At 39.8% G+C, this 15000-nt stretch overlaps 1 protein-coding gene across 1 annotated transcript; it reads right to left on the reverse strand.

The window, feature by feature from the left end:
* Nucleotides 1–5660: 5660 nt before the first annotated feature.
* LOC106433964 lies at nt 5661–7835 on the reverse strand. Its single transcript, XM_048771890.1, has 4 exons — nt 7290–7835; nt 6893–7127; nt 6256–6812; nt 5661–6131 (listed from the first exon to the last, which is right to left on the reverse strand). The coding sequence occupies exons 1-4, from the start codon at nt 7833–7835 to the stop codon at nt 5661–5663; spliced, it is 1809 nt and encodes a 602-aa protein (XP_048627847.1).
* Nucleotides 7836–15000: the final 7165 nt, after the last annotated feature.

Genomic DNA, 15000 nt, shown 5'->3' on the forward strand with positions numbered 1-15000 from the left:
ACTGGTGTTGCAGGTCCGTTTGAGGAGAATGGTTATGAAGGAGTCAATTGAAGAGATGTTTCCTGTATGGTCGGATGAACCTGACGACCCACAACTCGTTAGGTTGGTAGAAGACATACACGCAGGTAGATACGTGAAAGGTTTCTGGGAAGTACAGAGGGATGAGCAGGGGAAGGGGAATGAGAAGAAGAAGAAGAAGAAAACGAAGGGAGTTTCATCAGAAGCTGAGCCATCAACAAAGAAGCAGAAGAAAGAAGCTGCTGAAACGAGAAAGGGTTCTAGCGAGGAGGAAGCTGTATTGGACAAAGCGACTCTGACGAATCTTGTGAGTGCTCTGCAGAATATTTCAGCAAAATTTGACGCTTACGATTTTGACCGGAACCGGCCAGTGATGGACGAGAAGACCCTAGATAACGTGGTGAAAGCTGTAGTGCAGCAGAGTCTGAAAGTTTTGGGGGAAAGGAAAATTCCCGACAACGATGCTAAACTCTCCTCCGCCGGCGTAGAAAAATCTTTATCGGTGACATCATCACCTCGTAGGAGGTCGCCACCGGAAAAGTCGGACAAAAGTCCAGTGGTAGAACCGCAGGCCCAGGAGGAGAAGTCTGTAAAAACTCCAGTGACAGAACCGCGGCAGCAGAAAAAGCCTGTCAAAAGTCCAGAGCCGCCGCAGCAGAAAGAGAAGGCTGTCAAAAGTCCGGTGCCGCCGCAGCGGAAGGAGAAGGCTGTCAAAAGTCCGGTGCCGGCGCAGCAGAAACAGCAGAAGTCAGTCAAAAGTCCAGCGTTAGCTGAGACCCCTGCAAAGAAGAATTCGGAGCTTGAGAAGGATACAGTGGTGAGAAGGATTTTGGGTGATGATTTTAATGAAATTGATTTCATCAGTGTTTCTCCTGCAAAGATTACTAAGGATGCTAAGGATGGTAAGGATGCCAACGTTCCAGCCTATGGACGCGGCTTACGGGGCAAGGCCAAGCGTACTGTTACTGTAAAGGATGAGGCTATCGAGGATAAGAAAAAAGCACAGCGGGCAGAGGCTGCGTTGAAGAGGAAGGAGAAGCAAGAGGCTAAGAAAAAAGAGAACGAGGAGAAGAAACAGAAGAGAAAAGCGGCTGAGTTACAAAAGAAACAAGAGGCTGGGTTACAGAAGAAAAAGAAGGAAGACGAGGCTGAGTTACCGAAAAAAAGAAGGAAAAAGAGGCTGAGTTACCGAAGAAGAAGAAAGAAGAAGAGGCTGAGTTACAGCGGTCTGAGGAATGTGTTGTGACCAACGACGAAGTTCTTGCGGAAGATAACGCATTGGCGGCGGAGTCTGATGTCGAGCCAGCTGAATTGATTAGATCTTCCGTGATAAAGGAACTTCGGGAGAAATCAGTTAAGTTATCTCCACAAGGGTTTTCATTGACGAACCTTGATTCAGCACCAGATTTTCCGTACATTGGAGACAATGGACAGACGACTTGCATGAGGAAGAACATTACGCCTTCATCAGTAATATACGACCCTTGCGCACCTGTTGATCCGGCGCGACTGGAAAAACTGAAGCAACACATTAAGGCAATTCCACCCAAACCACCAGCACCTAAAGATAAACCAGAAGAACCCTCAGCTGATCATGAGAGTGACTTCTACAGCATACTCATGCATGAAAGACCGTGGCCTGACAAAGAATATGGATGGGTGTTTGATAATGTAAGTCTTTATTAAGGCTGACTTATATATTCTATAAAGGCTGACTTATATATTTAATTCATTATATTACGGCTGACTTATTATTTTTCTTTGTCTAGCATATCGCTGCGTATATGAACGTCCTCATACAAAGGTCCATGCGAGATCCCACTCCATTCTGGTCCAAGCGGATTGGTTTCATAGACCCTTGGTTGTTAAGTTCTTGGGCTTCCCTCGATTACAGGCAGTTCAGGATGAAACCTGCTTCGTTCAAGTTCAAAGACTGTGGTTATGAAGCGTTGGTAAACGGGAGATTCCCCGAAGAATTTACAACAAACTTGAAGTGGTATGCAGATGTGGATCACGTGTACGGATGTCTTCAAACCGGCGGTAATCACTGGGTGGCGTTTCACGTGGATCTGATCAAGGAGAAGATAGATTGCTACGATCCAATCTATGGAGAGTCAACACCCGAAAGTGAGCAAAAAATGCTAAATGCTTTTAGACCTCTACTGGAGATGCTTCCCTGGATGTTGAATGAGCTTATTCCTGCCGATCTCCGAAAGCATTCTAGGAAGAGGTTCGCATTCAGACGGAGGAGCAAAAGATACATTCCACAAAACAACATGTCAGGTGATTGTGGGGTTTATTCGTTGAAGTTTGTGGAGTGTCTAGCGCTTGGTGTAACTTTTGATGGCATAAACGATAGTAATATTCAAGGGTTACGGGTGAAGATGGCAGCAGATATCCTCGAGGAAGGAGGAAATGTTGGAATGAACAATTTGTTTTCATAATGAAACTGTGTTTGTTTGTGAACCTGTGTTTGTTGTTATGTTAACTATTTGACTTTGGATAACTGCTGTAATAACTCAGTCGTATCGATTAGTAATACTCAGCCAGTACTCATTGATAACTCAGTCATACCTCAAACATACCCTAGAATCAAAATAATTAATAATTTTTCATTCGAATGTTATATATAAAGTCCAATTATCAAAATAATTAATAATAACTCAATGTGTGAGCATGATCTTTGTTGACTATACGAGTTTGGAATCGATTATAATCTTGAGGTATATGTTGTCTCTTACGAGTACCTAAAACTCTAGGCAGTGATATGAGGTGTGAGCATGATTCAAAACACGTAAACTGTTATTGTGTTATTTATTATGAATTTGTGATATTTATCATATCTTGTGGTTCGTACATCATAAATCATAACCCTAAACAATCTTATTCGGAACCCAAACCCTAAATAACTAAACCCTATACCCTAAACGGCAAACAACAAATCAGCCGTAAAGGTCTTAATAACTCAGCCTGTTAGTGTAAGTTAATATTTACATATGGCGCGAAAATTTTAGATATTTTATCTCGCGACCTTTAATGTTCTATACTTCCCCTATATATAGCCCCCTTCTCTTGCACCTTCTCGCCTTATCTCACTAGAAAACCTAAACAATATCTCTATATCGCCTTACAAAGTTATGATTGTTCCTGGTTATTCAGAAAGGTTAGAGAACAGAGTCAATGAGATACTAAACTCTGAAAATCGTGAAAACCTTCCCGTTCTATACCCTGGCCCGGGTGTCTTGCTTGACAGCGTAATCTGGTTTAAATTTCTAAGCGATCTCTCCCTGGCCATCCCGTCGATTTTAGCAGAAGGATGGGTTCATGATTGGCCGACATGGCGCGCCATTCCCGATCATTTTAAGGAACGCTGGTTTCTTCAACTCGCTGTAAGGACAACATCTTTGAATTGTTTTTGATATTAGACATAATAACAGCACTTACATTTGGAAATTGGTTTTTTGTTGTAGCGCAAACGCACGTGGGCACGAAGATATAATTTTCAAGTTTGGACAAATTTTAATCTGGTGGCCAGAACGGTGTTTCGTTGTCAGATGCGCCTCTTGAAGAGGAGGTGGGCACATGGGGGTGAGAAGCCTGCGTGGATGCTAACTAGAGTTTGGCGTGATCTTGTCCACATGTTTGAAGAATTTGGTCCTGATAATTTTGGTTTTAGAAATTGATTTGTTGTTTTTGTTTGTATTCAGCCGTCAAGTTTTTGTAAAGTTGTTTAACTCAGCCGTTAAGTTTCTATAAAGTTGTTTAACTCAGCCATTAAGTTTCTATTAAGTTGTTTAACTCAGCCGTTTAGTTTCTATAAAGTTGTTTAACTCAGCCGTTAAGGTTTTATAAAGTTGTTTAACTCAGCCGGAATTGTTTGCGTCAAACGTCAGTGTTTCAGTTAAGTAACTCAGCCGTAATACGAATTAAGATACTAATAACTCAGCCTTATATTGTAAAAATACAAAGCCATAGTTAACGCTATTTTCAATGTATTATTATGGCCGCCATTACTTAATCGAGCCCAGTATTAGAGTCCTTTATTCTCTTATTATTATATGTGGGCGAGAAATTCCATCGTCATTGAGAATATCGAGACTCATTATTATGGCCGTCATTACATTATCGAGACTACTATTATTAGAGACCTTTATTCTCTTATTATTATGTGCATGAGAAATTTCGTTTGCATTGAGAATATCGAGACTCATTATTATACGGCTGGCACGCATGTATCGGATTATTTACATAATCGAGGTATTGTTATTTTTAATGTAACTCAGTCAATACGTCTACGTTAACTCAGCCAAAATATAGACGCTAACACAGCCGTAATACGAATTCAACTTAAGTGTTTGATAAAATAATAAAGAACCTTTCGTATTTCTTGATTTGATTGAGTATTCGTCATAATTAAAGTGCATCACGTGTGTGGAAAAATACGGCTCAAACCTAATATCGAGGCATTTAATAGTTTATTAATTTAAATTATTCCTCTTTATTTGAATTTTTTTTAAAAAATGATTTTATATTACTACCACTATTGTTTTAACTTTGTCTTTCACACCAATTTCTCTTTCATTCAAAGAAAATGTCTTCTTCATCATCTGTGTCTGGTAACACTTACTTTCACCGCCGGCATGTGGAAAGAAATGCCATAATCTTGCTCATCGTATGAGTAGAAAAACTGTACACCTTTTACATAAATTGTGCTTGGATTGTTCTCAGCGTAGCAAGTTTTCAACAACTGAGATGGCATAATGAGACCCCAGGGAAAGGATAACACATCGAAATAATGGTATACCCTACGCATCTCTGCTAACGCCTTCATCGACCTGGACGATGCTCTGAGGCGGTAGAGATCTTGGAAGGAGTTACGGGCCACACGTTCAACCACCATTGCCTGAAGATCTTCAGACAATTCAAGCAGAGGGAAATATTTCATTTTCTCTGAGAGGACAGTTGTGTAAAAGATAGAGAGTTGAAGATGTGTAATTGTTTGAGAAGTACCTTATTTATCTGCAGTTAACGGTTGTAGTTTCGTATCGCGGCGTTTCTTATTTCTTATTTTGAGCGGGAATTTAATCCATAACTCAGCCGTGTATTACAATAACTCAGCCTTAGTTGACTTCGCGACGTTTCGTGTTTCTAGCGGGGAAGTTTTTTTCAACTGCGTTTGAATAAAAGAGCTGACATTAGAAATCACGACAATTATTAGGCGTGTGAGTAACATTATCTCAGCCAATGAAGATTAATTTCTCTTAATTTAATTCGCTACTTTCGTATTCCACTTTATAATCAATAATTACGTAGGGGCTATTACGTAACGTAGGGCAATTAAGTACGGACATTTCGTTTTTCGATGTCTGTGTCTCTCTTGAGTAATGGGAAGCGGGCAAATCAATGAAAATAAAAACCCAACCACAATACAAAATTTGAAAAACATTAACGCAGCCGTCATAGAACATTAAAACAAAAAAACCCAGCCGTATTACAACACAAAACCCAGCCGTATTACAATTAATAATCCAGCCGTTGTGCAAATCAATGAAAATAAAACCCAGCCGTATTACAACACAAAACCCAGCCGTATTACAACACAAAACCCAGCCGTATTACAAAACAACATGAAAAGCAATTGCTTATATCGGACAAGTTCTCGCATTATGTCCACTTTGACTGCAACGAGAACATATGTGCTCTTTCCTAGGACGTTTGTTTGCAAGTGCAACTTCTAAAGCAGATTTCATCCTATTTTTTTTAGGTCTTCCCGGTTGTTGACGAATAAACGGTGGAAAGCACTGTACGTTAGCCACGTTATCTGGAACAGGTAGCGCTGAGTCAACCGGCATGACCGATTCAGCGTATGCGCTAGCTAAATAAGTGCTTTTATAGTAAGGACTGCACAGTGATATACGAGAAACATTTCTTTCCTCTGCAGCTGCGATTGCGTGTACACATGGTATTTTCTCGACATCGAAACGCCGACATGTGCACTTTCGCTCAACCAAATTAACAACATTCAAAGACTCGCCAGCAGCGCCATATTTAACTTCAGTGTGATGGTCATCAATCCTTTGAACCGTCCAATCCCGGGAGGCACTTACACGTCCCTATTAACAAAACCCAATATTCGTGAAACGGCTTACTTATTATTTATAAAGCTGGCTTATGCAATATAACGACTGACTTATTAGATTTAAAGACTGACTTATTTTACTGTTACGACTGACTTACTTGTAATAGTTTCTCCACACCGCGCGTGAGTGTGGTTGACTGCGATCTGGCATCCACTCTTCGTTCAGCAAACCATCTGGTCATCATAACCCGTATCGATTCCAATATTCGAACAATGTTAAGACCTCTAGCATGCGATAATGCTCTGTTCATTGATTCCGCTATGTTCGTAGTCATCAAATTGTACCTCTCGCCCGGGAAATAAACACGTGTCCACAGTCTGACATCAGCTCTTTCGAGGTAGCCGTGGAGATCAGGATTAAGTGCTTCAATCTCCTCGAAAATCATATCAAAGTCAGACATTCTAAAACATCTCGCCGCTTTCTTCACCAGCCGAAATACATCTTTTCCTTTGTACCGTCCCAATATGTTTTTATACAAATGATAGGTGCATATTCCACGAGCAGCTAACGAATACACATTTGTAATTGCTTTCCCTATCGAGTTATGCCTATCTGATATTATCGCAAGACCCTCCTGGTCAGGAATCAACACTTTTAGTTGCGTAAAAAACCAATTCCATGAATCATCATTTTCAGTGTCAACCACTGCGAAGGCTATTGGAAAAATCTGAAAGTTACCATCCTGAGCTAGTGCTGTGAGTAGCGTCCCTTTTTATTACCATTAAGAAACGTACCGTCGACGACAACAACTTTGCGCATGAAAGGAAACCCATTAACGCTCGCACCAAACGCAAGAAACACATACATGAATCTTCCAAGCTCATCGATTTGAAGACGCGTAACTGTATTCGGATTTGCCCTTCTTATCATGTATAAGTAAGAAGGCAAGAGTTCAAAACCACACTCAGGTGTGCCCTCATCGATTTCCCTTGCACATTTAAGCGTCCGGTGTGATTTCCAATATTCCATCTGCTCACATGAAAAAACAATTTACATAACTCAGCCACATCATATCATTAAGACGGTCACAACGTAAACATAACTCAACCATAGTTTTGTAACTCAGCCATTTCTAACATAAAATAACCCAGCCTATACTCTACCATAACTCAGCCGTTGTAACATAATTACCTTTACACCAAACTGCTTAGTGATAGCTATTCCGACACTCTCAGGGCGAACGGCCGGACCAACGTCGCCGAGAAAGTTCTTGTACAACTCTCCTAAAATATCCGGTGTTGCATTTCGAGATCGATTAGAACGCTCAGTTACAGAACATGCATGATCCGAGTCGTAAATACGAATATAAAACTGCGGGGACAATCCTTCGGTAGATGCACGAACTCTCCATGTACATCCATCAACCCAACACTTAACAACGTATGTTGTCAGGTTTGATATTTCTACATCAAAATCAAATTGATGCCTCACTGTAAAAAGTTTCAGTCGTCTCTTCAAATGCTTTTTAGTCAAGTATCGTTGTCCTACCGCAAGGTCTAACGACGACATCTCCAACTTCAAAACCTCCAGATTCCCTTTAGATTCGCTCATCAAGAAGTTCTGATATCTCTTCTTGGAAGGTAGCGTTGGTGAATCTTCGTCTTCTTCGATAGGAGACTCACCGTATGTGCTGAAGTTATCATCTTCAGATGACGCACCGTCCGAGTCATCGAACATATCAAATCGACTTTCAAATTCATCATCTTCTTCGTTTTCTTTGCCTATTTCATCTTCTCCGGCTACGTCGTGTATTTCAACGTTACTAAAGCAGTCATTCTCAATTTCATCTTGTTCATCCTCCAAACTGCAACCATCGTAACTCCCATTCTCTATAGACTCAACTTCTAAAGCTTCTTCTTCTAAAGCTTCTTCTTCTGAAGCGTCTTCTTCTGAAGCTTCTTCTTCTGAAGCTTCTTCTTCTGAAGCTTCTACGTCTGAGCTGTCATCCTTTTTCTCTGTAATCTCCACACAGAGACGTAGTTGTTCGCTTTTCTTTAAGCTTAGAAAACATTGCAATTGTCGAGTGTTGGACACGTAAACTGGTGGAGTGTTGTGCGCCATTGTTTTCAATGTTTTATTCGAAAACATGTAGCTAAGCAGAATATGAACCTTCAAATCATTCAAACCGTAATCGTCGATGACAGACTTTGTGAAATCTTCAAGTTTAGTTTTCTCACCTAAATGAAGAACTCTACACCCTCTACTGTCGACGTTGAATACATATCGTTTTTTCATAATCCATTTACCGGAAACAATAATAACGGGATCCATTACCATATGAGAAAGATGAAGAGGATAGATAACTGAGATGATGAAGAAGAAAAGAAAGGCTGTGTAATCATTCAAAAATAAGATGAAGAAGACAACTGAAAGGTCTCGTAACTCAGTTGTAAATTGGGCGACCGTTAGTGATGACATGTCAAATCCGAGTTGATGACATGGCAGATGACATGGAACATCGATTAATCAGCCGACAAACAAATCAGTAACTCAGCCAAAATAAGTCAGCCATCATGTTTACACTTTGTCAGCCGATACATGGAAACATTCTAGTAATTAATCTTTTGACGGTAAGTCAGCCGCAATAAGGATGAACAACCATATGTCAGCCGTATCGTTACGTAAATCAGCCATCAAACGAGAACATTCTAGTAATTAATCTTTCGCTCATACGTCAGCCGCAAAGCAGCTGAGTTTACTGTTTATCCATGCTTTAACGGCTGACTAATACAAACCCAGTCGTAACAGCATCCCATAACTCAGCCGTGGCTTCAATAACCCAGCCCATCCATGTTCCTTTACTCAGCTGAAAAAAAGTTTCTCAGCCGTTTCTTAACCACGACTCAGCCAAATTTTCCAGAAATCAAACCGCCGATGTATAAGTCAGCCGTCATTTGTATCATTAAGTCAGCCGTGATCACATAACTCAGCCGGATTTCTGTAAATCAGTTGTATCGGCAAGCTGACTTATAGTTTTAAGTCAGCCACTTTCACTTAAGTCAGTCGTATGTATTAAGTCAGCCGTAACGTAAAGATAAATCGGCCGTAACTACGTATCTATCGCTTAACAGCTGACTTAATGAAAATACGGACGCGAATTCCTCCGTGGCGCCGGTCTTTTGCCTACGTGGCAGCGAAAAGTAATGGCATTCTCGTAAATACGTTTTTTCTCATAACGTAAAAAAAGGGTACGTTTGGTATCGAAAATATTCTAGTAATAAAAAAAAGATCTGTATCATTCTAGTCAATACACCTAAAATATGTAACATTCTAGTAAACTTCCCTATTTTTAATGTAAAAAAACAAATACTTCGAATTTGAATCTGATTTTTTGCATGCTTCATAAGGATGGTTAAAGCTATTTTCTGGTAAATTTTCATAAATTTCTTTTGCTTCTAACCATGTCTTTTGCATGCTACAAAGGTCGGAGTTTTGTGGTCTAAACGGATGTCTACAGCAACTTTTGATCAACACTTGACATCCTAAACTCTTTGTTGACATATTTTTGATGTTTCCTTTCAGAAAACTTTCTTCAAAAATATTAATTTTGTTATAAAACATGTGTGGATTGCCATTAACCAAGACAAGAAGAGAAGGCCCATCAGGCCACGACCAGGCCCAACCGCGGCCGTGTCCAAGAGGAGAGAGAGAGAGCCGACTTCAGGAGAGAGAGAGGCGGCCACAAGCTTAGAGAGAAAAGGAAACTCTTTCCTTTTCCTAGTAGATGTAATCTTTCCTTTTATGTATTTAGTAGATTTCCTATTTCATGTAGGATTAGGATAAGTATTATTTCCATTTATCTCTATCTTGTAATCCTTATATAAGGAACCCCTTTTGATGATTAATAATACACAGAAAGAATTACACAAGAAATATTCAGTTTCAAACCCTTTTTTTACAACACGTTATCAGCACGATAGTCTCCAGACCCTGAGACAAAACCATAACCTAAAATCTGTCACACATAAACCCTAAATCAGGCGGAACTTCAAATCGATCGATCTCTCCAACCCCGACGAATCAGATGACGCGCCACATATCAAATTGAAGCTCATGACGAGACGAAGCCATCAGCGCAAACCGTTCGTCGATCCGATCTCAGACGCCCCCACACTCGCAGAAACAATACACGGCGCCGACTTAAGTTCTTGGAACCCTAAGCCGAGCCAACAAGATTTTCTATCCAAATTCAAATCTTGTGAAAGATAAGTTTATTATAACTCAGTTATTTGATGCTACATTGTTTAGATTATGATGTTCATGTAATCTAATACTCCTTGTTTATTGTTTCATGAGCTGAAGAGGAGTTAGTGCGAAGAACCCTAACTTGTTTTTGCTTGAGTTCTGGCTTGCATACATCCGATCAGATCCAGCCCTAAGGTGTTCCTGATCCTAGACGTCCTCAGCTCCCTGTTCAAAACAAAGCCAGTCCACGTTCCAAGTGAGACAGCTCGCAATCCAGATCAGCTTGCATTCGCGAAACAGACAGCACGCGTCCGAGGTTTATCCGTCCATCTTGGTGGTCCGGTTCAACCCTACAAACAGAGGTATACCGATTAATCTGAGAACCTAGTGATCAAACCTAAAACCCTAAAATCGGTTTTTGACGTCATATGATCTATTGATCATTGTGGTTTCTAAATTAATTTATTGATTGATGATCTGAGATATTAGGATTGTTTGATAGATTGATTGATAGATCTAATCTCTAAATTCGAAATCCTTAAAAGCCTTGAAACCCTTAATCGGCTACTTGAAAGTTTTAAGATCCTAAATCTCGTTTTGATTTCCTAAAAGGTTTTGAAATCTTAAATCTAATAAAAGTCTTAAAAGATTGAAAGTTTAAAAATGATTTTTGAATGAGAGTTAGGTTGCTAGATTGATTGATTCTAAAATCTAGTTGAAACATTACCAACCTTGAAATTGGTAAACTTGATATGTATTGTGTGGCATTGTGTTTTGTCATGAATCATATTGGACGACCGTAAGGTCTAATGCATTGCACACACACGTGGCCTTGTGCCCTTGATAGATTGAAAGCCGTGTGGCTTAATACATATCTAAGAGGCCGTGTGGCCTAGCATCCGGATGATCACATATGACCCGGACTACATCATGATCCGATCCTTAAGATCGTTGTATCACATAATAATCGTGAAAGTCTAAGGCATTACATTGCAAAGCCGTATGGCCTTATATCCGGATTGATATATAAACCGGATTGTATCATGAACCAATCTCTAAGATTGCTGTATCACACTAAGATGGTCGTGAGGCCTAAGCATCACAAGACATGGCCGTGTGACCTGACTCACACCATGATCGATTGTTTTCATAGATGCGTAAGGACTTTTTTGTGGCCGAGCTTGTTAAATATCATGCGGCTACATGACAACATTCTGAACTTAAATATTAAATGACAATGTGACTCAGATATCGAAAAGGGACTTGGTGATACAATCACCAAGGACAACAATGAGAATGAATTGGTACAGGGCTATAAGCATTATATTCCATCATCTCATTGAAGGTCTAAAAGATCAGTACATCACTATGGAAAATCTACTAGACTTTGGGGATGCTTTACAGCATAGAAATTACCACCAGAAAACGGTGTTGCTTCCAAAGACTAGAACTGACTAGAAGAATCTAAGATTCTTGAATTACAAAGTCATGGATGAGTACAACTCAGTCTTGTTTAAGACAGTCTCGATGCTGAGACTTTGTGGCCGAAAATTTTAGTCTTGTTTAAGGCTTCATCACTTATACTGACCTGATCACATGTCTGCTTCGGGCAGAGACCAAATTTTTCGATACGACTAGTCTTATTGCTTTATGATTGCAATTGTGTTTTAACCTAAGGATCATTCACGATTTTTATATACAAAGGAATTAGTCTTGAGTTAATTGAATCTTGCCTAATCTTATTTGAACATATGAATGTTTTAAAGTATTGCCTAAAGGGCATTAAACTGAGTACGAAATCATGAATGGGTATAGTAAGCATAGTAAAGAAACTATGGCTAAGGCATTTGCCTATAAGGCATTATATACACCCAAAGAAAACGTGGTCCATTGAAGTTATAATAAATGGTTTCCAAATAGAATCAATGGGCAAGAAAGGAAACAAGTTCCTTCGGATTTTGAAAGAAAAATCGCCTAAGACCTTGAAAGAAAGTGATCGAAAACTATACCAATGATCCCTACTGATTTAAACTATGCTAAGGATCAGTATGATAAAAGAGGCAAGAGAAGTAGTGACTATAATCATATACCCCACGAAATTACACTATATGGCAAGATAGGATTAGCCATCCTAAAGTTTAAACTTGATGCAAAGAAAAGGCACAGAGTTATCCCGCAAAGATCTCACGTTGTGTAACATGTACACAAAGGGAAACTCATTAGGCTTAATAATCCCAAAGCACCACGACCTTATAGTATGGTCATGAGGGGGAGAGAGGATAAACCCATGATCAATACTACAAGTTCGTGTACTATGGTCTAAAGACCATGTTATATGGCTTAGCCATTAGTCGGCCATAAAAGGCCATTACCCGGCCAAAGAAAGGCCATGATACAAACGGCCAAACCAAAGAGGCTACCACCTATAAACAGCTTGGCCACGACTTGGCCATGACTTGGCCGTGACTTGTCTGAATAGTGCAGGCTTGAACGCACACAGTCCATGACTCGGCCAAAGAGGCCGAAGAGACCATGAGAGACAACGGCCTGGCCGCAAAGGCCATAACCGGCCAGAGAGGCCATTATCTATAATAGGTTCGGCCATTACCAATATGCTTGGGGACATTATGAATATACATGTACAGAATGATAGTATGCATCAGGCCATATAAGTGAGCATAGATATTCCCATCTAAAGAATGAATACGGGTCATTAAAACCAGACATACCATCTTAAGAGATTTTGAAATAAACCACCACATACATATATGTGCCGTCTAAGATGGAACCTCATAAGAGGATTGGGAATATGTGTTGGATAGGAGTATTACTTTCTCCCACGAATTCAAAGAAAGCTTGAGCCAAAACATGGGTGATTAAAATAGTGGCCAGGTACGGATTGCATGACCAAAAGCATCCGACTATCCAAACATTAAAGGAGAAAGATTATAAGCTGGATAAAGAAAGAGTAAAGGAATGATAAGAATGGTTTTAACCATCATTTTCTTGGCAAGATCCTCGGACTATACATTATGATATAAGACGTCCAAAGAAAGATAATATAAAGATAGCCAATTGAGAAGCTAATCGAGATGCCAGACACTGACCCGAAAAGAATGAATAAGTCATAACCAGCTTAGCACCAAATGAAACGTCCTAGAAGAGACATAATCAAGTTGCTATAGAGTCTATACAAGATAGACCAAGTGTTCCATAAGAGAAAGGAAACTCGGATAGAAAGGAAAGGCGCATAGACAGATCCGAGTTCATGATAAGAGAAACCATACATACATTGAGAAAAGGCTGCGCAGCTACACATCTAAGGTACCAAACTATGTAGTCTTGGGACGCCAAGCTACTAGGTAACAAAGGTCCTGGATAATGAAATCTCAAAGTGATCAGATCATGTCTGGAACATAATGGAACCACATGAAAGTGTCGACACATGCACATGAATGTTATATATGCATAAGAGAATATCACTTGAACATAAAGAGATAAGCGAGGATCATGAACCCACGAATGAGTACTCATCATACAATCATACAATCATAAAGATTATAAAGAATAGAAAGATAAACGTGGAGGTTCAAAAGTATCTAAAGAGAGATGAGCATATTGGCCATGTACATATACAGAAACGCCATCCGATAAACCAGTGAAATAGATGGATCTTGTGAGATAAAGAAACCGTGAGAGAAGACACATAATCACGTGGACTAGAGTTCCCATGTCTTCATATTAACAGTATTAGATCATAGCTTGTTACACAAGGTACTCACAGAGATCAAAGGAACAGATTATAAGGAGATGAACTCCCATGTGGTGATTGCTGCTACAGAATTCGAAATTGACAATGGTCTGGTCATAAGAAAGAAAATAGATACACTGATGTAGTAAGCAGCATATGGATCACTGGATAAGATAAGATGAAAGAACAGCTTCGTTCCTAAGCTGATTCATGGACTGAAGCAAAGGCAGCTGCATATAGTATGGAAAAAGAAATTGATCATACATGATCATTGATCTTGGAGTTGTATAAAAAGACAATCCAATAACAGTCCATATACATATGAGAATTTATAAAGAAATTCCTTGTGCTTATACTAAACTTAAAAGAGGTTAGTAGATATAGAATGAAATCTATGTGGGTGACTGGCTAAAACGTCCAGCACACCAGCTGAGAGCATCCGGCTCTCTGACCAAGGACGTCTGGCTCATATCCTTTGATCACGGCTAATATAAAAGATCAACCAACAGGTTGTAATCCGACATCAGATCCCTTAAAGGATCCGGCATAGCAGAATAGTTTACTGCTGCTGTATAACCTACACAAGACATTGTCGTAAGGTTAAGAGGAGATATTTGATCTACCCTTCCCGGTCGGATGCCAAAAGTGTTGCAAGCCCGTGAAGTCAAGATCCATGACCTAATAATATATATCAAGCGTGTGATATGATCCACAGCAACTAAGGTCATGAGAAACCATCATATGGCATTACCTAAGGCAAAGGAATCAATGTCCACATCCATGAGAGTGTTCGGCCTAAGAGCCACAGAAATGACCATTGATCTTGAACACTCATAAGACAAGTAGTAGACATGTATAGACGTGGTCTATGACCTTGACATGGATCGACTAGATTGAATCATGGTC

The sequence above is a fragment of the Brassica napus genome, unplaced genomic scaffold (genome assembly GCF_020379485.1).
Source record: "Brassica napus cultivar Da-Ae unplaced genomic scaffold, Da-Ae ScsIHWf_1316;HRSCAF=1879, whole genome shotgun sequence".
NCBI lineage: Eukaryota > Viridiplantae > Streptophyta > Magnoliopsida > Brassicales > Brassicaceae > Brassica > Brassica napus.